The following is a 25,736-nucleotide window of genomic DNA, read 5'->3' as shown; positions in this document are numbered from 1 at the left end:
CAGTTGACAAATAATGAACATAAAGAACATAATTGTTTTATATAGCTATACACAATTCTTTTGTATATTTATACGTGTATGTTTGTGTGTATTGGTAAAATAAGTCATAGTTTTCGTCTAATAATAAGAAAACAGTCTATAACATGTCATGAAATCTCAAACACCCTCCAATCGCCCCTTTTTGTTCCAAGCCTCGTTTAGAAAGGAAAACGCCTGTGGGGGCGTTAAGCCATTGTTAAGAACCAGTGACCGAAATAATGAAAATATTTTCAAGATTCTCATCATTATTCGGACCCCCTTGAAGTCTCAGAAAAAGGAAAAAAAGTATTGAAAGTTTGTGATAAATGGGAATTTCTTGTTTTATCTTCATTCTTGTACATTTTCAGAATACGAAATACCAGTAAATTAAATACATTTAATAAATACCTGCAGAGAAAAGGAAGAAATGAAATGATTACTTGTCCTGTATTGCTTGGTACATAATGTGTTTCTATGGAGTATCTGATACGTTTTATTATTATTATTATTATTATTATTACCAATGAGCGCAATATCGCGCTAATACACTTAGGTTATTTTTATTTTTGTAAGTAACCCTTTAACTTCTTCCTTCTGTTCCCAATATTTATATATTTTCAACCCATCAAGTCTTTTCTTCTGTTACGAAATAAAATACTAAAGTATTTAAAAACAGATTTTGTTCGATTTAGAGATGGAAATTGTACAGTAATTTGGCTGTCCGCAGATGTACATCCAAACCCGATTACCGTACGGAAAAGTGCGATAATTTTAAATCTTGAGCTCTTATTCCTCAATATAGTTTTAAAAACTATTACTGTTTGTAATAAAACAGTAATACTACTTTTTAAAGAAGGAAAACGTTCCGTTTAGCTGATTTTGAGAAAACAAGAAAACACTACTCAGCCGAGTAACGAAGTTTAAAATGTCGGGGGAAACCTGAGGTAAGGGTCGCTCGCCACCCCCAATGGCACAAGCACCAGTGCTGCAAAAGTTCAAGTCTGTACATAATAACACTAAAGTAACCCTAAGTAGCAGTGTTACAACTCACCGCTGGCCTATCCCTCAGGAATCTGTCCTGGATCCGTCCCTGATCGAGACTTACACTGTCGTCTCGAGTCGAAAATATGTCATATAAAAAGAAAAGGCATGAAAAATGTCATCTTACAGCCTTTTGCGTCGATTTCCTTATAACTCGGGGGAGGCCCGCCCTAGTGTGCTAATTCACGAGGGGATGCCAGGGATTTCTCCTCTGAGAAATCTTTATCCCCCTGCAAGAGAAAATTTTAATCCCAGACAGGGATAACTTTTCCCCTCTCTTACGTGTGTGATGGCTGGGTGCGTATATAAGTGAAATTCATCTGCCCTGGGAAAAATATTCAATTCGCACACTGACCCGTCCAGTTATCCAAATTTTATATAACGTAGTGAAGAATATTTTTTTTGCGAAATAAAGTATTGAGGAATCTACTTACATAGTCGTCAACAGGCCCGCAACTACGGCGAGGGTTAGGGGGCCTGGTTCCTTCCTAAATTTTTTTAGCCCCTCAAACCACAATGCATCCGTATGATATTGATACAGAGACCTAGAATTGTTACGATTGCCCCCCTAGCATATTTATGTCCCCCAAACTTCAGTGGCTGGTTGCGGGCCTGGTCAACAAGGTTTTCACAGGTATTACGTAATTTAACAAATCTATATAATGCAAAATAAATTTACTACTAAATCATGCTCAATTTTAAAATAAGCCAACATCATTTAGTTGCAAGAACATAAAATGTTGCATTAGCCGTTACCCAGCTTTATCAAACTTGGTTCTTTTCTGTTCGAACTCACAATGAAAGTTTGCACAAGATATTTCACACGAATTTGATCTTATACGGGTGTACTTATGCACATGATACCTAGGTAGAATCCCACAGCGTTCAGGCGCCTTGCGAAATTCATTTATTAGAAAAAAAAAACTAAAATTAGGAAATGCTAGTGTGAACATTACATGGATCTATATTTTCGTCCTTCTGCACTTCCAGGAAAAGGGAGATGCAGATATTACACATGAGTATACGGTAATTTATAAAATATTGTATTGTCACCAGACATATGTGAGTGAAAAATTAAAAAAAAAAAAGTTATAGATCTAGATAGTATAGAAGTGGCCATGTGGACAGGCAACAAAGAACGAAAGTGATTTTTTAAAAAACAGGGCCTAGGAATTTTATCCACATACCATTTCACTTGATCATATTTCCCTCAAAAATTATTCATGTAATTATCTTTCAATTATTTCTGAAAGGGTTTTGACCTCGCTTTCAAAAGGGCAAATTTGTCCTAGATTGATTCCAATATTTTTTCTATAATCTTTCCCAAAGATCACAAACTGACATCTGTACTATGTTATTTTGCGGAAATGGTAAGCTGACAAGTGACAACTACCCTTTCCAGGAATTCGCAGAATGAAAAGAAAGAAAAAAAAAGAAAGAGGGAGAGAGATGAGAAAAGGTTTGGGTTGTACTGCTGTTTATTAGTCACCTGATTGGAACAACTTCAGCGAGGCAGAGAACTAAACTTGCCGCTCGACTCGGGCGGAAAGGAAAAACTAAGATTTATTCATCACTTTCAGTATAGTAGCGAATGAACGTTAGGCTACAATTTGGTTTTCCCCAAATCATTAATCCCTTCATCAACATTGAAGATCTTTTTCCTGTTTTCGTCAAAATACTACGAATTTTCTCACACTAGTGACACTTGTAGTACATTATTTATTTTAACCACATGAACTCATTTTATTTACAGATACTTTATCAAAATGAGATAGTAGATTTTATCACTCGCCATAGGTTAACATATACAATACATCTAATTTTAAACGCACACGCACAATATGATGGTGTCTGATTGGTTTGTGTGCATGTGTCTGGATAAATATAGAACAAAAAAAAAAAAAGACTATATTTACGGATTCAAGTTTCCCTTCAATGTTAGTGAACATAGTCTTGCTCATGAATGGAATATCTAAAATGCTGAGGAATTCTTCTAGGTGAGAGTAACCACTTCCAATAGATACTGTGGCTCAAACTGCTGACGTATTAACAGTTGACACTTTCGTTTTTGAGTCCAATTTCTCAGTAGAATGGCTAACTTCCCGGTTGCATGCTCGACATTTGAAGTACAAATAACTAACAAGTCCTAGTCGCCGTTCTTTTATAAAGTCAAATTTACCGCCAGTGCATATTCTTCTATAGTTATCTTGAAGTGTTAATGCCCATTGAAGAAAATGTTCCAAGTTAACAATTCGATAGCCGCTTCGGACGCCATTTCGTGTCACATTTCCACGCTCAGTCTCAAATATGAAAGTTTCAGAATCAAAGAAGAAACAAGTGAGTATCGTTCCACAGTGTGAAACTACGGTAGACTTCCAAACTATACAAATTACATAGTAAAACTGGAAATAGTAGAGACCGGAAGTAGTTGATTTCTACCACTTCCGGTTTAAATAGAAGATTGTTGAAGGAGATTGTACCTATTCTTGGAACGATGAATCGATTCTCAGAAACCTCTTGTCGATACCTCTTACCGTTTTTGAGTTATGACAAATACTGTTGAAACCGGAAGTGGCCGATTTGTATAGCTTCCGGTTTAACTTAAGATTGGTGAAGGAGATAGGATATATTCTTAGGATGCTGAATCGATTTCTGAAAACTGCTTGTCGATAACTCTTACAGTTTTGTCAATGAAAATCAATATTGAAACCGGAAGTAGTAGTGAATTTCTACCACTTCCGGTTTTAGTGGAAATACAGAAGTCGAAGTGTTTTGTTTCCTTCACACCTTGAATCGATTTCTGAGAACCGTTTGACGCTAGCTATTATCGTTTCTGGGTTATGACTATTACTGTTGAAACAGGAAGTGGTAAAAATCGACCTTTTCCGGTTTAAGTAGGAGGTTGTTGAAGGAGATGGAATCTGTTCATGGGATGCTGAATTGATTCCCGAAAACCACTTGTCGATAGATTTTACCGCTTTAATTGTATGACAATAAACTGAAACCGGAATGTAATAGTGAATATGTACCACTTTCGGTTCTAGTAGAAATGCAGAAGGGGAAGTGGTTTGCTTCCTTGAGACCCTGAATCAATTTCCGAAAACCATTTGTCGATAGCTGTTACGGTACCGTTTTATGAGTTATGAATTAAAACCGCAAATTGCCGATTTCTACCACTTCTGGTAAGTAGGAGGTTTCTGAAGGAGATGGAATCTATTCTTAGGATGCTGGAACGACCGCTTGTCGATAGCTCTTACCGTTTTTGCTGTGATACCTGTTGACAGACAGACAGATAGACAGACGGACGGACACAGCCGTTCTAAAGAACTTCAATTTCTTATGCATAGCATAGAGACATCATTGTGATACAATGATAGCTACGTGATATATATAGAGACGTGCAGATGAACGGGGGTCTATGGGTTCATACACACCCCTCCCAGAAAATTCTGAGCAAATGAAAAAAATACTCCTATAGAAAAATAAATAGCAAATTCCACATTTCAGAAGTTGGAAAAGTCGGATCTCACTGAGAAATGAATTTTTTCTTCTATCATACCACTTTTGTGATGCAATTATCATCAGAGCTGGTAATTGCGCGTCTTTTTTTTTTTTTTTTTTTTTTTTTTTTTTTTTTTTTTTTTTTTGCGAATCACGTTTTCGGACGTTCAAAATGCTCAGCAATTACATTTTTTTAGTTTCTACCACGAACGTAGCCAGAGTTCTGATTTGGGTGGGGGGCATATATACTAAACTAGTAGTATAAATAGCATATTTGGAAGGCAAGTCAAGATTTGGACCCCGTGCTCCCCCTAGCTACATCCTTGGTTTCTACACAACTTTTTTCCGCTAGAAAGTACCCAAGTGAATTAAATAGCTGCATAAATTGCTTGCTATAGTACAACATGTAAATAAATTTTAGAAAAAAAATCATTCAAGTCATACCCTACGATGCGGGGGCTTGCGAATATGATTCCCGATGTGAACACTTGGTCGACGTTGAAAAAAAAAAAAAAATGGTGGATCAAGACGACTAAAACTATAAACCAGATGAGAGGGTAGAGATGCATGCTAACATGGAGAATACACTCATTTGTAGCTACAATATATGAAATGCACTACTTCTCGTAGTGACTCTGGCATTTTTACCATGCCTTGAAAAAGAAAGCGACCCGCGGCTGAGTCAATACTTAGAAACAATTTTGGCGGCACAAGAATGAGGAAAACCAGTCCGGCAGGAGGGGGAGTAGAAATGACATGCCAATTCCAATGTGAAAACCCTCTGTGCAGCACAAATGAAAAAAAAAAGGTCTTATCAGATTCCCTCGTTTGCTTGCTTGCTTCTCAATTCTTGGAATTCTAACCCGAAGCTAGTCAGTCACGTGATGTGCAAAGCAGAGAAATTCTTGGTTCATCTGCTTGCCCAGGATGTACTCATTACTGATAGATGAGACTTATTATTATTATTATTATTATTATTATTATTATTATTATTATTATTATTATTAATTATTATTATTATTATTATTATTCAAACTAATGAAATAAGGGGCGGAACAACTTCACACTTACAGGTCTGATTTTGAGATTTTTCTCCTCAAATCGTTAGTTTAGGTTAATTGCTAAAATTATTATTTTCGAAAGAATTCTTTTATACTAGAAATAAATTAGGGAGAGGAGGGATAGTGTGAAGTTTTCCATCCATGAACAATATCCATATAGTTATACTGCATTATATAACTAGTCGCTCGTCAGTTTACGCAGTTCTGAAGCTGCCTATCTCAGTTTTGCAAAAGTAAATATTTTATTTGACAAATATGTTTGAGGACCAACTGGCATGTAATTATAATCGTACTTCTCTTTAATCAACATCATATTCGTATACATCGCTCTTTGTCATGATATGTATCATCTTCATAATTAATTCCACATAATATCTAGTCCATTAACATTAAATTATTATTATATTGTGCTAAAGATCAAACAAAATGACACGCACAAATTTTATACGTACCATGGAATATTTCAGAACGAAAATGATTCTCACATGTGAATATTATTATATTATTTAATCGTCAACATTATTTATATCTTGCTTACTGTCCGATCCTAATTGACAAATATTATACCTACGTAAACCAAGATTTCGAAGATAGACCTCCCTGGTATGGCTTACGGTTCACGGGTATCCTTGCGAGCCACTGTTCTTAGCACTCTAATTTATTTAAATAACTTATAGTACACTGGTACCCTTATTTGGTTCGCAGTGAGAGAGTATTAAATTTAGTACAATATTCCGTCCCAGTCTAAATAGTGAGTCAATATATTACAGATTGTATATAGAAACTGGTAGGTACTGAGAACAGATGCTAAACAACGAAAACAAAACATAATTAAAAACCAGAGACAAAAATAATGTAAATATACATTAAATAATAAGTAAAACGAATATAAAGAGTTATCTACTAACACATTCCAGTAACACGAAGCTTATATATATATATATATATATATATATATATAATCTTATTTTTCATCATGCTGTCTTAAATCTTCAGCGATTCCTTGTTCTTGATAACATGGAGAAGAATCATCAACAGAAACAACAATTTCAGTTTTGCGACGTTTAGCGGCGGCTCGAGCAGATTTTGAGCGCTCATTTCGTTTTCTGGTTTTTGATAAAGGTCGTTTACTAGCCATTATGTATTTGCAGTATATCAGCTCACGCCTGATTGGTAACACCTTCAACTCGTTAGCTACACTGCGAAATAGGTGATAGTAGGACCTTGTAGTTGTAGAACATCCCGTCGAAAATGCGAGTGGCGCTAGCGTACAGATGTTCCTTTTAAAATGTTAACACTTTGCGCATTTATTCTCGAAATACATAAAGTACGTTGGTAATACATGATGAAGTATAATATCGAGAAGAAGAAGACATTTCAGTGTTTAGAACGATATATAAATGTTGAAGATCGCTGGCCTCTTTCGACAAATATAAGTAATCAAAAAACGGATTTGCGCTGTGGTGTGCAGTTTAGTTGCATTTTTTCATTCCAATATCTAGTTCTTAAGGTAATTAAAAACAAATCAAGCTTCAAGAGAAATTTAATACCATTTCATTCTAATCAATAATAATCAGGGAATAACATATTCAAGTTTCGGAACGAAATTTTTATTAATTATTGCACTAAATTGGAACAAATTTTAATTAATTATTAATTAATTATATAAGCGCATATTGATTATATCAACATAAAATTAATCATTACTACTATTAAATATATTGTTATAGTGTTATATACTCAGATCATTTCGATAAATTGCGTTCTTTAGTAATTCTGAGTAGAGTGCCAACGCCCTTAAGTAACTGGAAACAATAAGGTGTGTCAAAAAGTGACTATCTGATTCCGGTATTTTTTTTTCTCTTTCATGGACGGAAAGTAAGCGTTTTTTTTATTTATTTATTCCTTCTGATATCGTGATTAATCATAAATAAATAAATCTTCTTCTTTCTCCTATCTGTAAGAAGGAGAGGTACGTTTCAATCTTAACGGAAAATTCGTAATATATTTTTTAAGAAATAAGTTACATTCGTAGGGAGTACGTTGTTAGTACATTGTGGGTTAATACACTTAATATCTTAAATAAAGTCATTTTGTTAGTCTTTTTGAGGCATAAGAGAGTAGAAAGATCAGATACCAGGATGCCTAAATTTCTGTTTTACTACGATGTCAAAAATCTATTGGTTTTCTTGTGTACACCAAATTATTGAGTTGGGCTATTCTCGACAGATTGACAAAGCATTCGCTTATAGATAGTGGGATACAGTATTCCTTCCAGGTAGGAAATGGAGGGCTAACATAAATTACATAGCACTCTTGTGCAGGGCACGTTCTGTAGCAAATCATGTAACAGTGAAGTTCCCTGAGCCTACCGTTCAACAAAATTTTCCGGAAGAAAGACGGATGGGATCTAACAATTTCCGTAAGTGGCATCATTTCACAGAGCATAGATCTCAAGTACAAGTATAAGGGTCTAGTTCTCATCAATAATTCTATATGCATATTCCCGGGTTCGATCCTTGTTAGGAATGTGTGTTGGTTCCACGTGAAACTTCAAAGAATTAGCTGAACACGGCGTGTACATATGACTAAGAGTCAAGATTGTTCCTTACATCCAAGGATTACGCAGCGTGAAGGAATGCAGTATTTTGATGCACGATCTGATTTGCAGTATTTTGCGAATGGAAGTGAGAGAAACTTGGAGACAAATGTACATGATTTCCATATATGAATCAATTCGAGGTCTCTCTTTAAAATTCATTTAACATAGAATGTAGTGGATACATTCTTTCCCTGTACGTTTAAAGTGATACATTCCTTTTCCGTAAGATTTCTGTGGTGTCTCGTGTGCTCGAATCATGGAGTTTCAGTGTGACTTGTCACGCCATTAGATCATATCGTTCCTTAAAGTAGATATTTTAAAGCCTCAGTTTGTACGACGTAATGTTCAAGTGCTACTTACGTAGTGTGTGACCCTTATTCACTGAAAGAGAAAGAAAAAACAGGCCGTTTTTGTAACAATTTCTAATAATTACAAAGCCACAAATGAGTTATAAATGGTAACTTAACTAGATTTGTGATAGTTTCGCGTTTTCACTGACAGCAAAACCTGGCAAATCTAAATCAAACAGAATTTCTAAGATTGATCTAAAATTGTCAAAAAATAAAGAACAGTTCTTCCCTTTCAAAATATGGCATAGATATGATATATGTTATGAGTTTGAGTTTATCCAAGATTGGTACTAACTTGTACAGATCTGTAACCTTGTGTTCGCATTCATAGAGGCACTAATTTTTATGCATTATCTTTTCATGATTTTTATTTATTTATTTTTAACATGTTTTGTATGCATTTCTCGTTGTATTGTACACCATTCCATTCATGGTGTTGTAAGACGAAAAGCATTATTCAGATGTTACTAAATTATTTTTCTTGTAACTTTGAAAATGCTGTCTATGTAATATTGCTAACACTCATTTAGTGTGTGACGTTTTATTACCATCAGCTGTTGCGGCTTTAATTCTCTACTAAAATTTGCCATGTGAATATAGCTCCTGGGATTTTATTGGGAATATCACTGTGGCTCATTCTGTTATTAATTAGCTTTTTTGAGAAAATGTAGTTTGACGTCTTAAGTGTGTCAGTAACATTCATGTTCATACAATGCATGTCTTCTGCAGCACTCGTCATTCACACCTTTGTAAATTCGTATTCGCCTTAACAGTGGTTCCCAAACTTGGGGGGGGGGGGGGGAGCTACTGACAGAAATAACGTAAATTCGTATACGAATGTTGCATCAAAGAAGCGTTAAATTAAATACTGTAGAAACTTTATATGACTATTGAGTAAGAACTGTAGTTCCAGTAACAACATAGCTGATAAAGAATAATACTGCACTACAATGATATGCGGAGGTTTTGCTGGAAATATATATAAATTGCTGAGAAGAAACTATTCTTCTTATTATTATTATTTGTTGTTGTTATTATTATTATTATTATTATTATTATTATTATTATTATTATTATTATTATTATTATTATTATTATTATTATTATTATTATTATTATTATTATTGAGGTGTCCGTTCTTCTCACGGGAAGAATTAGTTTATCGAAAATATTTGAACTCCTTCCACCCTTAGGATATACACTTCAGGATATGCACGTCAGTCCGTAAGATATTTTATGTTTGGCATAAATGTTAGAACCCAGTACCCATTTAGGATACACTTTTTAATCAAAATGACATAATAAGAATCCAGCTTGAGGTAGGCACTAACTATGTTTCAAACTTCATTTCGGACAGGTCAGACTTTTTCCCGTGATACGATCATAAACAACAGATAACGTAGATTTTCTACATTTTATTCGACCACCCTTCATATCTTCTCAGCTCTTGGATGATGGGGCTGAGCTGAACTTGTATTTAAATGGCATCAGAAGTGTCATAGCAATCTCACTGACCTAAAAAATTATGGATTGGACACTAATGTCGATCGTTTTCGATTATTTTTACGTGTCACTCCCTTCTCACCCACTCGTAGGAGCTAGGAGTGTCTTACAAGGCATTGAGTGTCACAATTCATGTTAGCAACTCCGAAAACTATTGATTCAGTACTAGTATCCAAATTGTTTTCTATCATTTTTACACATACATACATAAATACATATATCTATCTATCTATCTATAGTCGCAAAAGGAGTCAAACCAACGAGCGCCAAGGAAGGGAATGGGGGAGCATGAAATATGCCGGGTTTACGAAGAGGGGCCAGGTAAACAAGGTTGGGAACCACTGATATATAAACTAATATTTTGAAATAGACGGAACAAATAGATTCCACAATTTTTTAATTATAAATTTGTACTTATACACCATAATTATTTCAGTGAACCACCGGAGAACATAGCACATCTTCTTACCAAAATGTGTTTAAAATCTGAGGTTACGGAGACAGGGAACGATATCAAAGTAGAAGTTCCTCCAACAAGGCATGACATTATACATGCATGTGATATATACGAGGATGTAGCAATAGCATACGGATACAATAATATTATGAAAACTATCCCTACTACCAATACAATTGCTGAACAGGTAAGATAATTATATTGACTCATTGAAGTAAATCATCTACTGCTAAATTTGACAAAGATAAATTTATGAGTTCAAAAAACTTTCATTACGTGGTATCTGTAGAAGAGTAAAAGTTATAACAGTATTATTTTCCGTATATATAATAAATATTCCATATTTATCTTTCTCAGTTTTAAGTACTTATCAACTCGAAACTAGAAAAATGATTTCTAAAAGTTTATTACACGTATATTTGACACAGAGAGAAAAATAAGCTATGTGAATTGTATAATTGAATCTTAATGAATATATTGTTAAGCAATAATTCCTGCCCGGTAAACACCACCTTTACGAAGAAACTCGTGTGTCGGGTAGGAGGATTGCGTGCTACAGTGAAATTTAGAGCTACGACGGCCGTAGTTCACTACTAGGAGGACCACCCCTATCAAATTAGTGTAAATGGAGTAGCAAGACGAAGTGTGTTCTGGGAGAAGGTACCACTTCTCCAGTAGCTAAGTTGACGTAAGTCATAGTGATTGGTACGGCAATTTGGACATCAGTCCCAGGCATGGTCAGAGTTACTTTATGGGCTGGATACTGCTGGGTGGAAGACAACGTGAAACCATCACTTTTTTCCTAGCTTGCTGACAGCAGAAAGAAAACATATGTATAATGGTCTTTCGCAGGTCAAAATATAGTTCCGGAGGTAAAATATTCCCCCATTCAGATCCCTGGGAGGGGGATAGCTTAGGAAAGACTATAGGACGAGAACGTAACAATATGGGGAAGATGGATAGGAAAATAAAGACATACAAGAGCAAAAGGGACATAGAACGTACGTGCCATGTTGTAGGAAAGGAAATTAGAAAATCTTGGAGGAAATGAAACGAAATAATCTAATTTTGGTAGGAATTTGTGAAGTTATAGGGAAACGTAATAATGTGTTTAACAGTGAAGGATATAGAATGTTTTACTCAGGTAATGGAAAGGGCGGTCATAGTGGTGTAGGGATAACTGTTGGTAAACTCTTAAATGAGAAGGTAGTGAAAGTAGAACTTGTTGATAAGATGTTAAGATTTAAAGGAAAATAGAAGGATCTAGTAGTGATACAGACATATACACCGACGACTTCACATATAATTGAAGTAGAGGAAAATTATGAGAAAAAATAGAAGAAATTATAGACAGGGAGAGGAGGGGTGCATGTGTAATTGTAATAGGAGATTTCAGTGCAGTTTTGGGAGAAAAACAGGAAGGTAGTGTCATAGACAAATATGGTTTAGGCGAAAGAAATGAAAGGGAAGAGGGACTGGTGAATTTCTGTAGACATAATTCACTAGTAATTGGGAACACGTGGTTCAATCAGCACAAGAAGATATACATGGAACTCCCCAATAGACGAGCAGGGGCAGGGCAGACTATATTATGATCCAGGACAGGTATCAAGGTATCTTTGATCATAACCTTGTGCTGGCCGAAGCGGATATTGAGCTGAAAAATGTATGCAGAAGAAAAGTGGGCAACGAGATGTTGAATACAGAAAAGTTGAAAAACGAGGGCATAATAAATCTTTTCGTTGAAAAATTCGAAGAAAAATACTCAAACGAGGAAAAGATAGTGCAGGTAGTAACGTGCGGTTGGAGCATAAAATCTTTCCATACAGCAGGCTGCAGAAGTAGTAGATTTCCGCGAACACAAAACGGCTAAGAAACTATGAGTTACAGAACAGGTGTTTCAGAAGATGAGGAAAAGGAAGACGTGAGAACATATTGATACAAAAGAGGGCAGAAAGATGCAGAGTTAAAACAGCGAGCTGCGAAGGGAAACAAACTGAGCAAGGAAAGTGTTTTATAAAAAATGCGAGGACATAGAAGAATTGGAAAGAGTTAGTAAATATGCGGAAACGTACAAGGAGTTGAAATCGATGGAACTTCGGAGAAAACAAAGATGTGTTACGATGGCAGTACAAAGTGAGAATTGAAAGGTAGTCAGCGAGAGAAATGAAGACTTAGGAAGATGGAAAGGATATGTTGAGGTCTTATTTGAGCGTAGGGATAGACTGTGTGACCTAGATGTTGAAGTAGAAAATGAAGTACATGAGGATGACAAAGGGTTTAATATTCGTCGAGATGAGTTTGAAAAAGCTATATCCGTGGTTAGGAATGGAAAGGCAAGTGGGATAGACAATATGCCAATTGAATTCATTAAGAATATGAGAAAGAAGGGCAAGAAATACATGAAACTGAAAGAGTTTCCAAAAAGCTTCCTGAAGACGATCATGATACCGATGGCTAAGAAATCGAACCCAGAGAAATGTGAGGATTCACTGGTCAGCATTTTGAAGAAAAAAAAAAGTTCCGGTTGTTGACAAACTAATAGGTGATCCTAAATGATTTTTTTGCGCTGATTACAGAAATGACACCATTTACGCCTATCACGTCAGGTTTTCTTACAATTTGCAATCTTTATTTCGAACACTACCATCTCTTCAATATACGTATAAAGTATTATATAATTTCGGAAGGCACGAATAATACTGCAGAACAATTCAATAAAACAATTTAAACAAATAAATTAGATTGCTTTGGTTACACTAAACAATGCTATAAACACATAATACTATTATAAACCTTATTTCCTACGGTATAGTGTTGAATACACTTACTTGCGCTGGTTCTCAAGTTCATTGAGAAGCCACTTATTCCGTTTTAAATGCACGCCTCTGTGTTTTCCTACAACTTCTGTCGTAACTGTTACGATCCCTCATCATCATCCAACAATAGTCTGCCAACATTGTGATATTCTATCTGCTCTCCACTTCAGAAATATCTTTTAAAATCTTTCCCCTTGCTCTTCGCTGACCTCACGAAGATTGGCAGGAAAAAGGTCGAAAATGTATCTTGAGGTTCATGTTACACGCAAGTGCGCGAAAATGGGTCAACATATCTTCTACAATTGTTACATAGTCAGGGTATTTCTTGTTTCCGAGAAAGTTACCTACAACATTTTTGAAACTTAACCAGGCGTTCTTTGTGTCATCTACTAACAGCTTTCTAATTTGCGGCTCTGTAAAAATACCTTCCGAAAGTTTTGTTACACTCAGTGATGGAAAAGTTTTAGCTATATATTGAAAACACTTCCCATTCTTGTCCACAGCTTTCACAAATTGCTTCATAAGCCCCAGTTTCAGATGAAGTGGTGAAAGTAGCACTTTATTGTGATCAATTAGTGGAATGTATATTACACTTTTCTTCCCGGAAGACAAATCACAGCGCTGAGGCCACTCTCACATTCCAGTGCTTGTCTCTGGCCCTGCTATCCCATTCGCATAAAAAGCATGGGTATTTTGTATATCCTGGCTGCATTCCTATTAGAAGACCTATGACTTTCAAGTTCCCGCAAACAGACCAACCGTGTTCTTCGTATTTTAACTTAGAAAGTATTAATTTCAAGATATTGTACGTTTCTTTGCATGTAAGAGAGTATGCTACAGGAACTGATCCAAGTTTGTTTCCATTATGCAGAAGAACTCCTTTTAGGCTGGATTTCGAAGCATCTATAAAGAGTCTCCAATCGGATGCGTTTAGAAGAAGCACCCAATGCATCCACAACAGCTGGAATGTTGTTGCAGAACACTAACCCGTCTTCTTCAGAGAAATAAGGAAGAAGATCTCTCTCTCTCTCTCGATGTCTATACCATGAGTAATGTGTCCCACTGGCCAAAGGGTTTTCCGAACGAAGTCTAGACCCAAGAACTTCTGCACTCTCCTTTGGTAGATTTAAATCTCGAACAACATCATTAAGTTCTGATTGTGTAAACGGCTGCGGAATCGTGCTAGGATAATTGCTATCATCGTCGCATGCAACATCTGCTTCACTACTACTAGATGATAAAACATCCATAGAGGCTGGTGGATTGGGAATCGGTAGATTTTCATCATGAGGAACGGGCCGAATTGCTGAAGCTATGTTATTCGGATACAGAATACACTTCTTGTTCTTTGCATTGCATCCTTTAACATTTATTGCACAGAAATAACAGTCATCATGATGGTTTCGAGGCTTCCACCACACCATAGGTATTCCCAACTGCATTCCTTTCTTTTTACCTTTTGCCCAGGATCTCAGTGTCTCTACAAACACATTCTGCACACACTGAGGTGCTCACGATTTATCTTGATCGCCTAATTTGATACCAAAATAAGCCAAGTACACTTTCTTTATGGAACTTGTAATAGGGAGTCCCTGTTTGAGCACAGTGTAACTGCCACACACAACAGAAAATATCAGGGTCATTCAAACATTTACGCGATGTCATTTTCTAAGAATTGAGTCACTGCACTAACCAGGAAGACACAACACTATCAAAATAAGTACCAGCACATTAAAATATTTTTAAATAGCTAACTTGATTCACCGCAAGTTCTCCAAGAAGACACAGCATTGCTGAAATAAGTATATTAAAACATATTTGTTAACTAGTTTAAGTCATTACACATTAACTAGAACAACACAACACTGGCAAAATAAACACAATAGGAACTTCTTTTCAAATTTAGCTAGCTTCAGTCAATGCCCATCAACCAGAAACACCAAACACTGCTCAAATAAGTACTTTTTATTTTTTTCAGCCCATCAAAGATCAACACAGCACTCAAAACAACACAGCATTCGCAAAACAACTACATCCACCACGATAACTCATATAAAACAACGCGTTTTCAATACTACTATGGATATTTATAAGCAGGGTTGGCAAAAACCATGGTTTTATTGAAAAAAACAAAAAAACATTTTTTTAACCATGTTTTTTTTTTTTTTTTGGTTTAAATAATTTACTCTATGTATTTATATTAGATATGGACAGAAGTTAGTTTGTTTCTCCTTGGTGTTATCATGCAACAACAAAGGTATGCTGGAAGGGGTGGCATAAGCTTAAAGCGGAATCCAAACCGCTTCTCGGCTTCATCCAAGAAAAATTGTCCATTTCGACACGAAATCGGGACTAATTGGTCATAAATGCGATTGCCGACTCACTCACGAAGGACTCCTGATAAAAATACGTTGTACTGATCTTTACATAGGCCTACTTGTTAATATAATTGTCAAGAGTCATTTCAGAAGGACAAAAAGATAAACAGTTACACAAGTAAAAACATTATACTAGAATTATATATAAATCGGAAAACTCCCGCCTTAGCCATTGGGAAAATCCTGTTATTACTTTAAATGTATTTGTATATAAAATTTTAAGGTCAACGTATCATAATCACTACGCTAAAACTGAGGTATTAAATTACAAATTTGGTATATAGATATCATTCAATAAAATTAGAACAAAGTCAAATCCAAGCTGATGTTGGAAGCTGCGTAGACAGTTGATAAATTTTGCCAATTTCTATAAATATAGTTGAGCAACCTTGGCTTCTTTATAAAACAACAGGCATTCAGGCAACTAGAAATATATAATTTGGTTTCGTTTCGTGTGTTTAGGCTTAACATCCTTGTGAAATACCAAGGTTATTACGGAAAAGACTTTCGCTTTAAAGGGACACCTCGAATCGCTACTTGGTTTACACTTGAAAGATGGGTTGTGGTTCGACCGAGAATTGAACACGGGACCCCTTGATTAAAAGGTGAAAAGTACATAAACGTAATGCAAATGGTTTCATATGTGAAGACGTCACCATGAAGTTCACACGATTTAAAGCATTTTTCGTTCTTTTTTTGTTTGGTTTAAACCAGCCAACCATGTTTATAAGTAAATAGGTGTATTAATACCCAAAGTCAAAGTAATTCAACAACAGCATGTCAACACAATACAAAATAAGTGTTTTTATTTTTATTCACATTCAGTTGCAAAATAAAAGATTTGTAACGTAAAAGTTCATGTATTTTGTACATATTTACATGGCGCCATCTATTGACAACATCTGAAACAACACTTTCTTCTCTTAAATTAAGGAAAGTAATATACTGTAGTTTTGTGCAAAAACTGTACGTGATAGAAACAAACAGTCTTCATTTTCGGAGTGAGCATGTCAAAATTATTAAGAAACCGCTATTACCTTCGAGACAACCGAACCCATGCTGACCAATGTAATCTCATATCCCATGCAGCAAAAATTTTGCTTCGAATTCTGAAGAGAAGATTATATGAAAGAACAAACGAGTTAAGGGGGAACAGTTGAGGGGAGATAAGGGCACAAGAGATGCAATTGAGTTATTAAAGGTGGTCGATGAAAGGTTTGTAGAAAAAGGGAGAAGGTATATATGGCATTTATTGATTTAGAAAAGGCCTCTCCTTGCGTGAATTGCTAATTGTTATTGGAAGTTCTAACGAAGGTTGAGTTGGAATGGAAAAATCGAAGACTCATAAACTTATATATGAACCAACAAGTGTTCGAATAGGGGAGGAAATGACAAAAGAGTGCTCTCGCCAACAATATTTAATATCTATCTAGAAGAGATAGTGAAAAAGAGCCTACTTAATTAAGACGGCATTTCAGTAGGAGGTAAAATGATTAGATGTTTGCAGATATGGCACTTGTTGCGGAATCTGAAGAGAGAATCAGTAAGATGGTAGAGAACTTGAGGAAAGACTGTGGAGAATATGGGATGAAAATAAATGTTAGAAAGACAAAAGCCATGGTAATTGGAACGAAGCAATCAGTGTTAAATATAGAACTAGGAGAGGAGAAAATAGAACAAGTGAATAGCTGTTGATACCTGAGTAGTATTATTATTGATTATATAAAATGCGAACGTGAAATAAAAGCAAGGATAAGAATGTCGAAAGAAGCCTTTAGCAGAAAAAAAGTACTATTTTGTGGGACCTTGAATAAAGAGTCGAGGAAAAGACTCGTAAAATGTTTCGTGTGGAGTATTGAATTGTGTGGGTCAGAAACATGGACATTATTCAAAAATGATGAAAAACGACTGGAAGCTTTCTAATTCTGGGTGTGGAGAAGAATGGAGAGAATTAGCTGGGGGTAAGTGGAAAAGGAGTGAAAGGGTATAAATAGTGGGGAAGAAAAGTACAATTTTTGATATTATTAAGGAGAGAAAGAGAATCTGGTTGAGACATCGGGTACGAAGTTAATGTATCCTGAGGGATGTGCTAAAGGGTATGATGCCAGGAAAGAGAGCGAGGGGGAGACTATAATTAATGGACAATATGAAAACAGAAAAACCGTACATGAAGACGAAGAGGTTAGCTGAAGACCGTGGAGCATGGAAGCTTAAGTATGATTGTGCAAATGTAGTTGTATTCAAATGTGAAATTAACGAAACTCACTAACAGTGACCGGATGTTAAGTTTTTGAATACGAAAGTAGATTACAATTTTCGACATGCCAAGCATCTAAACAGAAATCATAAATGACCTGGTAATCATACTACATATTTGTGGATTTCATATTTTGACATAAAATAAGAATAATACTGATATTAAATTTAGTAAATTCCAATCGAATTAACGAAAATTTTCGTCGTGATCAAAAGGTGAGATAGATACATTTAGAATAGATTAAATTAAAATGCTCTATAAGTGAGATTTTAGGAAATTATACGGCGAAAATCTAAATGTTTCCACAATTTAGCAGAAGAACTTCCATTTCCACCCTAAAATATATCTCCGTTAACCAAGTGCGAAATGTCTATATCTCATCTTCTCTTCTTGAAAGGTGAAACGTGTTAGTTAATTTCGTACATATATTTTATATGTATTACGACCAGTGATAATGCACTATTACTATACAAATAGTAGTATTACTATATAATTCTTTGTTTTATTACAGTTCCCTTTGAACAAACTGTCTGATCAGTTACGACAAGAGTTAGCACAAGCAGGTTTCACGGAGGCTCTTACCTTCTCATTGGTAAGTAAGTACTTAACTCATAGCATTTATTCACATTCTGATTTCAAAGAGCTTCAAAGTTTATTTTAATTGATTAGGTTCTTAAGAAGGTAAACTAGTTACATTGATCATTCGTGTTGTTTGAAAATAATTGAACTTGCTATAAACATCTAAAATAACTTAAATCGTCAACATTACTTACTTCATGTTACATCTATGAGGACTTCCAATAATATTAAAATATCATGAAACCGTTACTAACTTGTTATATACATCTGTAATATTTAACTTGATATAATTTCGAGAGCTGCCAGTATAGACTTGGTTGTAAAATGTAAAATAAAATGTCTTGTAACTATTCTAAATATGTATACATTTTTTCCGCTTAAATAGTTGCTTGTTTTTTTGCGCGTTTTTGTTGAACAAGTGTAAATGGAGTGATTTAATATTCGGTTTAGTGTTAGAAAAGGACAGACCTGAAGGTAACAATATAAACTCTTCGATTCGTCTATTCATAGAAGTTTCATAGAAGAAGATAAAGTGAGGCAGATTTCGAAATTTGTGTCAGGTTAATTAATGGGAAGGTATAAAACAGATTAGTAGAAGTTTTATTTTAACAAAATGTACTAGATGCTTTCCTTATTACATTAAAATATAACATTTATCGTCTCATGTAAAAGTAAATCTCTGTTCATAGTAAATTTGTAATGGTGTATTAAAGCTAAAGTTTGACCGAAAATAATAAAATTTTCTGTAAATTTATACTTTACACTCCAGTGTGGTCTGGTAATCTTCTCAGTTGTTAAGTTTTAAGTAGCGTTGCAATATCCAGATTGAGTAGAAGGTAAGGAGTCGATTTTCGGTCTTTAAATATATTTCCATTTGCTTAATGTGATTTAGAGGTTAATTCACTGAAACTCAATTGGCATGAAAATCGAACTCAGGATCAGTAGGTTTAGTTGAGTATGCTACTGCTTAGGCTTTTTGTCACTGTTAAGGTTGTTAATTTTACCAATAAATTAAAAAGATACTAGCCCTGCTCTTCCGTATCCTGTTATATGTAAGTTCAAACAAATATATTAAATGTCAAATCTTCGCAGACAACTTTCAGCATTGTCAAGAATGGGTAAGAAAAGGCTTTAGTGGAGATACGATGTATGAGAATTAAGTAGGAAAAAAAAAAAAGGAAATTTGGAAACTATTTACACTAATGAACGGAAACTTCCCGAGGCTACAAGTACACAAATCTTAGCATCTAGGAAAGGAAGTTTGCCGTGAAGGTACAGAAAGCACCCAATATATGCAAATTCGGCCCATTCAAATAAAACAAAACTTAACATTTGGAAGGATGTATTATACATTGGGAAGAGAAATGGTTACAAAATAGACACTTTAAAAAATAATTAACATCAGGTTAAAACATCGCTCAAAACAAACAATACTAGCAGAATACCCGTACGGGAAGAATAAGTTTCATTTTGGACATAATTTATGTCCAAAATGAAACTTATTCTTCCCGTACGGGTATTCTGCTAGTATTGTTTGTTTTGAGAACTGAATTTATATTTATTAAAGAACTGAATTTATATTTAAACGGCATCGGAAGTGTCACTGTTCGTTTCAGCGACACCGAGAACCATGGATTCGACACTAATATCCGTCATTTACGATCATTTTTATATATCTCCTCCCTTTCCTCCCCAAGTTGCGGGGCTGAATTTCAATTTAAACTGCATCAAAACTGTCCTGTTCATCTCAACGACTCCGAAAACTATGAATTCAGCACTAGTATCTGTGATTGTCGATCATTTTTATAGATCTCCCCCAACCGCTTTCCAAGGTGCAGGGCTGACTTTGTGGATTTAAACAGTATCGGAAGTGTCACCGTCCATCTCAGCGACTCAGGAAACTATGGATTTGACACTAATATCGGTCATTTTCGATCATCTTTAAATATCCCCCTCCCTCTCCCCTAAGTTGCACCGTCAAAGGGAAATGATAAAAACCATTCCAGGCCCGAACCTTGGGGGCGCGGTGCCTCAGTGGTAGAGCGTTCACCTCTGGTGCTTGGGGCCCCTGGTTCGATCCCAGCTCGCGCCAAGTGAACTCTGTGGTGGACAAACACCGTGCTCGTGGGTTTTCTCGAGGTTCTCCCGTTTCCTCCCATGTTCTTCATTCCACCATTTCATTCATTTCTCATCATCACCGTCTCCTTTAACCTAACCGACATAACTGTAGGATGTAAAACTGAAAGATTTCATTTCATTTCTTTTTCCAGGTCCGAACATCATCTATGTAGCAAATTTGATCAAGATAGGTCTTATGGTTCAAGCGGTACGAAGTCACAAACATAGCGGCTTTCATTTTTATATGTAGTATATAGACTAGCTTTTGAATAGGTGGGGCCCCGCTTCCAGACCCCCGCGTTTCCTCGACCTAAGGCCTCGCATCTCTTAAACTCACAATTCTACCGAATTTCAAATTTCTTTTCCTATTTCACCTACCTAAAAGTTAAGATTTTGTATCCCAAGAAAACGTCCGTTTGAATAAGATGGGAAATTTCTTCATCCTCTTTTAAACTTCCTAAAAATTAAAAGTATTCACTTTTGACAATTTTCCTTGGGTTAGTACCGGAAGGCCACAATCACACCAAATTTCTCATTCTACTTACCCGAAGTGCCTAAACAGTTTGGGGTTAGATGATGTTCCATATAAATAAAATGTTAAAGATTTTTCAGTTCCCCATAAAACCACTCTAAAGTTGGATTTTTTTATTTTTAGTGATTTTGTTAAATAATCCTATAGAAAATGTACAAGCATACCAAATTTCAAGTTTTTTTTTTTTTTTTTTTCTAATTCCAAGTACATAAAACATAAGATTATAGGTTTAAAAAAGCCAATTTAAATATTATAGAGAATTTCTTCATCCCCCTTTAGACCCCCTAAAAATTAAAGATATTCACTTTTGGCAATTTTCCTGTGGGTTAGTCTTGAAAAGCTACAATCATGCCAAATTGAATAATTGTATCCCTATATGAAGTACCCAATAATTTTGGGGTGTAGAAGGTGTTCCATATAAATAATATGGGAAAGATTTTTCACCCATAAAACCACTAAAGTTGGAAATGTTTATTTTTGGCTATTTACTTAGGTAACGCTAACGAACACGTACAAGCGTACCGAATTTCAAGTTTATTATTATTATTATTACATAAAATTTTGAGCAAGATATTCTTAATGCTACATTAGTGCCCCCAAAGAATATAGGGAAAAACTAAACACATTATAAACGTTTCTTCACTAATTCACTGGATTTCGTATGTGCTTATGAAATTTCAAATTTGATGAAAGCATAGCCAAAAGGAATACACACGCTGAACTGAAAGAATATATTTGTGATGCCTAATATAATTATGCTCAACATCGGGCCTTCCAAGAAAGGTACAAAGCATAATGTCGACGAAGTGAAACTCATCAATAAATCTTCATCATTCATTGGAAGACAAGCATGTAGCATAACTGACACCTTCATTGTCGCTACTAATAACAAAAGAAGCAAGACAGAGATTTGTGTAGCCTTGGGGAGCTTTGTTCATTAGTGTAGGTAGATTTATTATTTATTTATTTAGATTGTTATTTCCTGTTTAATCAGTTAACATACATTCTATCCCTAACCTTTTCTTATCTATATCTCCACAATGCTGTTAGATGTCAGCGAAAATTCGACGTTTAATATGTTTGAATTTAAATACATCATCATACAGAAAAGCAAAGTGGTACCTTTCGAGATTATTTAAATGATTGCTCTTTAAGTGGCTTGCATTATAATAACTAATATTAGTTGCTTACAGTAAATGGTTGTTGTATGTCATAAGCACTTAAAAAAGAAATCTTAGTGTTGCAGAGCTGATATAGCCGATAAGCTTAGGAAGAAGATTGAAGATATACCTGCTGTTCATATTGCAAATCCAAAAACTCAGGAATTCCAGGTCGCAAGGACAACACTTATTCCAGGTTTATTGAAAACTATTGCAGCTAATAAGAAAATGCGGTTACCACTGAAATTGTTTGAAGTGTCTGATGTTGTTCTACGAGAACCCAGTAAAGGTTTGTATATTTTGTAATCGCGAGATAAGAATCAAAGGAAAATTAAATTTTATTGGGTTGGTATGATTGAAATTTTCAACTGATGTGTCTCTTTCAAAGGCCAAGAAAATGAAAATTTGCAATATTTAGTTAGTTAAAGTAGTTTCTGGCTGCAGCCACGTATCTGTGCAATCGCTGAGCCCTCATAGCAGAAGATGCCGCGATTTGCGATGTGATCGCAGAAAATTTGCCGCGCCTGTGCAGAAAAAATTACCAAAGGAAAAAGGAAAGCCAGCAGAAAAGTATAAAAACATGCCTGCTATGCGTAGGTGTCTTAAATGCACGGCCAACTCGCATAAATATATTTTGAACTGTTTTCTACGACGTGTAAAGCGTATTTTTAACGATCACAAGTTGTTTCTTCTGCAGGTTTTTTTTTTTTTTTTTTTTTTTTTTCCTTCAAAATTCCTGCAGAAAATTTTTGACTTACAAGCTCATCGCAGAAAGACGATGAAAGTTCTGCCATCGGCCGTTGAGCCAACGATAGAGTTCAATGACGAAAGAATCCTGTAGTCTGCGATGCGAGGAAGTCTTCAACCGCATGCTGCACTACCGGGTCATCGGAAATCAATTCTTGTCAAGAAGTGATCGAAATGTAGGAAGTGATTAATGGTAGTCGGTGGAACAGAATAATACAGTGGATCAGTGGATGAGGAAAGATTTCATGCTGCAAAATGATGAATCTTCACCACCCTTTGAGCGATATATGGGTGTGCATTTTGATGCATCGTGAAGAGACCCTGTCTATTGACCATTGCTGGATTGTGGCTGAGAAGTTTGCGGTATATTTCGTAGTTTAGCACTGTAACGATCCACAGTGATGATTTCTTCTAGGCGGAGAAAGACATGATGATCGCCCTCGTCATACTAGTAACTTTGGAAATCTTTCTGAACGTTAATCACAATCCAAACACTGTCCTGGCTGTTTATAATTGTTACAGTAGACTAAGTTTTCGTACAGATACAGAAAACCTTCCTGGTTGTTCTGTACACTCAAAGAATTTCACAGCTTCAGAGGTGATTTTTGTTGGCCAATGTAGGATCCATGAGCTGCAATGTTATCATCTTACCAATTGCATGGGCCACCAAACAACAGGGGTATGAAGTTCTCTAAACTCGTCTGTAGTTGCACGAATACTTTCCCGAGGGTTGCCTCCATAGTATTTCTGAGAAGCTTATTACAACATGCTGTTCAGTGCTGTCTCCGGCATGAAATTTCACAAACCAACGGCATATGGTTGATTACCACTATTGGTGCAAATTCACTGTTCATGTTTTTCGTGCTTAGATGTGTAGAATGTCTCAATTTTAACTCGTACAGGAAAATCACACGCAATTGTATGTTCTCTCATAATGCACTTTCGCACGATCCTGTTCAATAACATACTAGTTTCTGACGACTGAACAACCCAGTCTGCTTTGCAAACACGTATAGAGTATGTGACGACTTACGCGTGACATGGATCCCTCCATTGATTATGTTACATAGGTTGGTTTCCCATTAGACGTAAAATAAGATATTTCAATCGCACCAACCCAATATTCCAGTTATGCGTATCAGTGGACATTTTTGTATGTTTAATAAATTCAATAAGCTTCATTATTTGATATATTATGCTAGAATGTCACAGAACACCACCACCCATTGCTGCAGAAGGCCACACACAAAACAGCAGGTAATCTACATCTCCATCGGACATATGTATCGTGTAAAACCAGAGTGAACCAAACACCAGAGTGTTCATCATGGAGAAAATTAAGGTTAAAGTTGGCATTATATTGAAAAATCCTGGACATGATTTTATTAGTTTCTTTTCCGAACTTGCTTTACAAAAGAACCAAAAATGTGTACATAAAGTATTTGAATGAAAAAAACAAGTTTTATGACATGAAAAATATATCGGAAAAGTAGTTAGTTCAGTTTGGCATTATACTAACATACGATTTTGTACATAGTGCACTCAACTATGTATTATAACACTGGAAAATAGTTTTAGAAAATGTTTCAAACCTTAACAATGCAACAACGGAAACCCTTTATACCATATCATGAAATTCATGATCATTGTCGAAACCATGATTATGGTAATATTCAAGTTCATGATTTTCAGCACGACAATCTTCTACTGATTGCAGATTCTGGTAAAATGGGTGGTGAACTGGTGGAACAAACTGTAGGAGATAAAGATCTTCTTTGCTGCACTTATGGAATGGCCAGAAGGATACAAAGATGATAAATGATCTTTTGGTCGTTCTTTCACATTTCTGTTAAAGTTGACTGAATCATATTCGTCCATATTGAAAGATGTCTTGTAATACTTTATTCCAGGATTATACTTCTCAACTTTTATTCCCTTTATCTTCAACCATGAAACTTTGCACTTATTCGAATTCACTTTCCTGTAGAGTGTCTGCCTGCCAAGCAGCACTAGGTGGCGTGCGTGCAAACGAATCCTGCTACGAGAGGCCATCCTGACCGAAGTGTTCCCTGAGTTTCCTCAGTCCCACCAGGCGAATGTTGGAATGGTACCTTCTGTAAGGCCAAAACTGCTGCCTTTTCACATCCTTCCCCTTCCCTCTCTTAGCCTGAGCATTAGTTGCCTACTGGCCGTAAATAACAATTCAAATCAAAATACAATGAATTCCTCTTTTACCAATAAGACAAAAATGAAGTAAAATATTGAAAACAAATTGTTAATAATATGAACTGACATAAATGTCTGTCTGGGAACCGCATTTTGATTAAAAACACCAGAGGATCAGATTAGGGGGAACCAGAGAGAACCTCATATCTGATTCATTACAAATGTTTAATTTATTCGCTTCTACAAAAATAACAAGAAAATACTGGGTCGTTTTGTTCTGTGTTAAGAACAAGCATATTGCGAAGCATTCGGCTGTTTTGGCAACTTGGAAACGCTGGAATCATAGCCCAGCGAAATGTGAGAACCGGAAACAGAACGGCCCGATAGATACATTATAGTTTCATAGTGAACTATCTCCAAACTAATATAGAGAACATTATCATGCCA

At 35.6% G+C, this 25,736-nt stretch overlaps 1 protein-coding gene across 1 annotated transcript in view; it reads left to right on the top strand.

The window, feature by feature from the left end:
- The window catches only part of beta-PheRS (phenylalanine--tRNA ligase beta subunit), a 90,804-nt gene that overhangs the window by 56,846 nt on the left and 8,222 nt on the right, over positions 1-25,736 (top strand). Inside the window, exons 8-10 of the mRNA XM_081747270.1 lie at positions 10,513-10,720; positions 18,499-18,579; positions 22,455-22,665. Of these exons, the coding sequence (XP_081603396.1) occupies positions 10,513-10,720; positions 18,499-18,579; positions 22,455-22,665 (500 nt within the window). The remainder of the gene's footprint in view (positions 1-10,512; positions 10,721-18,498; positions 18,580-22,454; positions 22,666-25,736) is intronic.

The sequence above is a fragment of the Thermobia domestica genome, unplaced genomic scaffold, assembly GCF_964235325.1.
Source record: "Thermobia domestica unplaced genomic scaffold, izTheDome1.hap1.1 HAP1_SCAFFOLD_153, whole genome shotgun sequence".
Classification (NCBI taxonomy): Eukaryota; Metazoa; Arthropoda; class Insecta; order Zygentoma; family Lepismatidae; genus Thermobia; species Thermobia domestica.
Note: the sequence above shows the minus strand (reverse complement) of the source record. Positions and strands in the feature narration are given on the sequence as shown.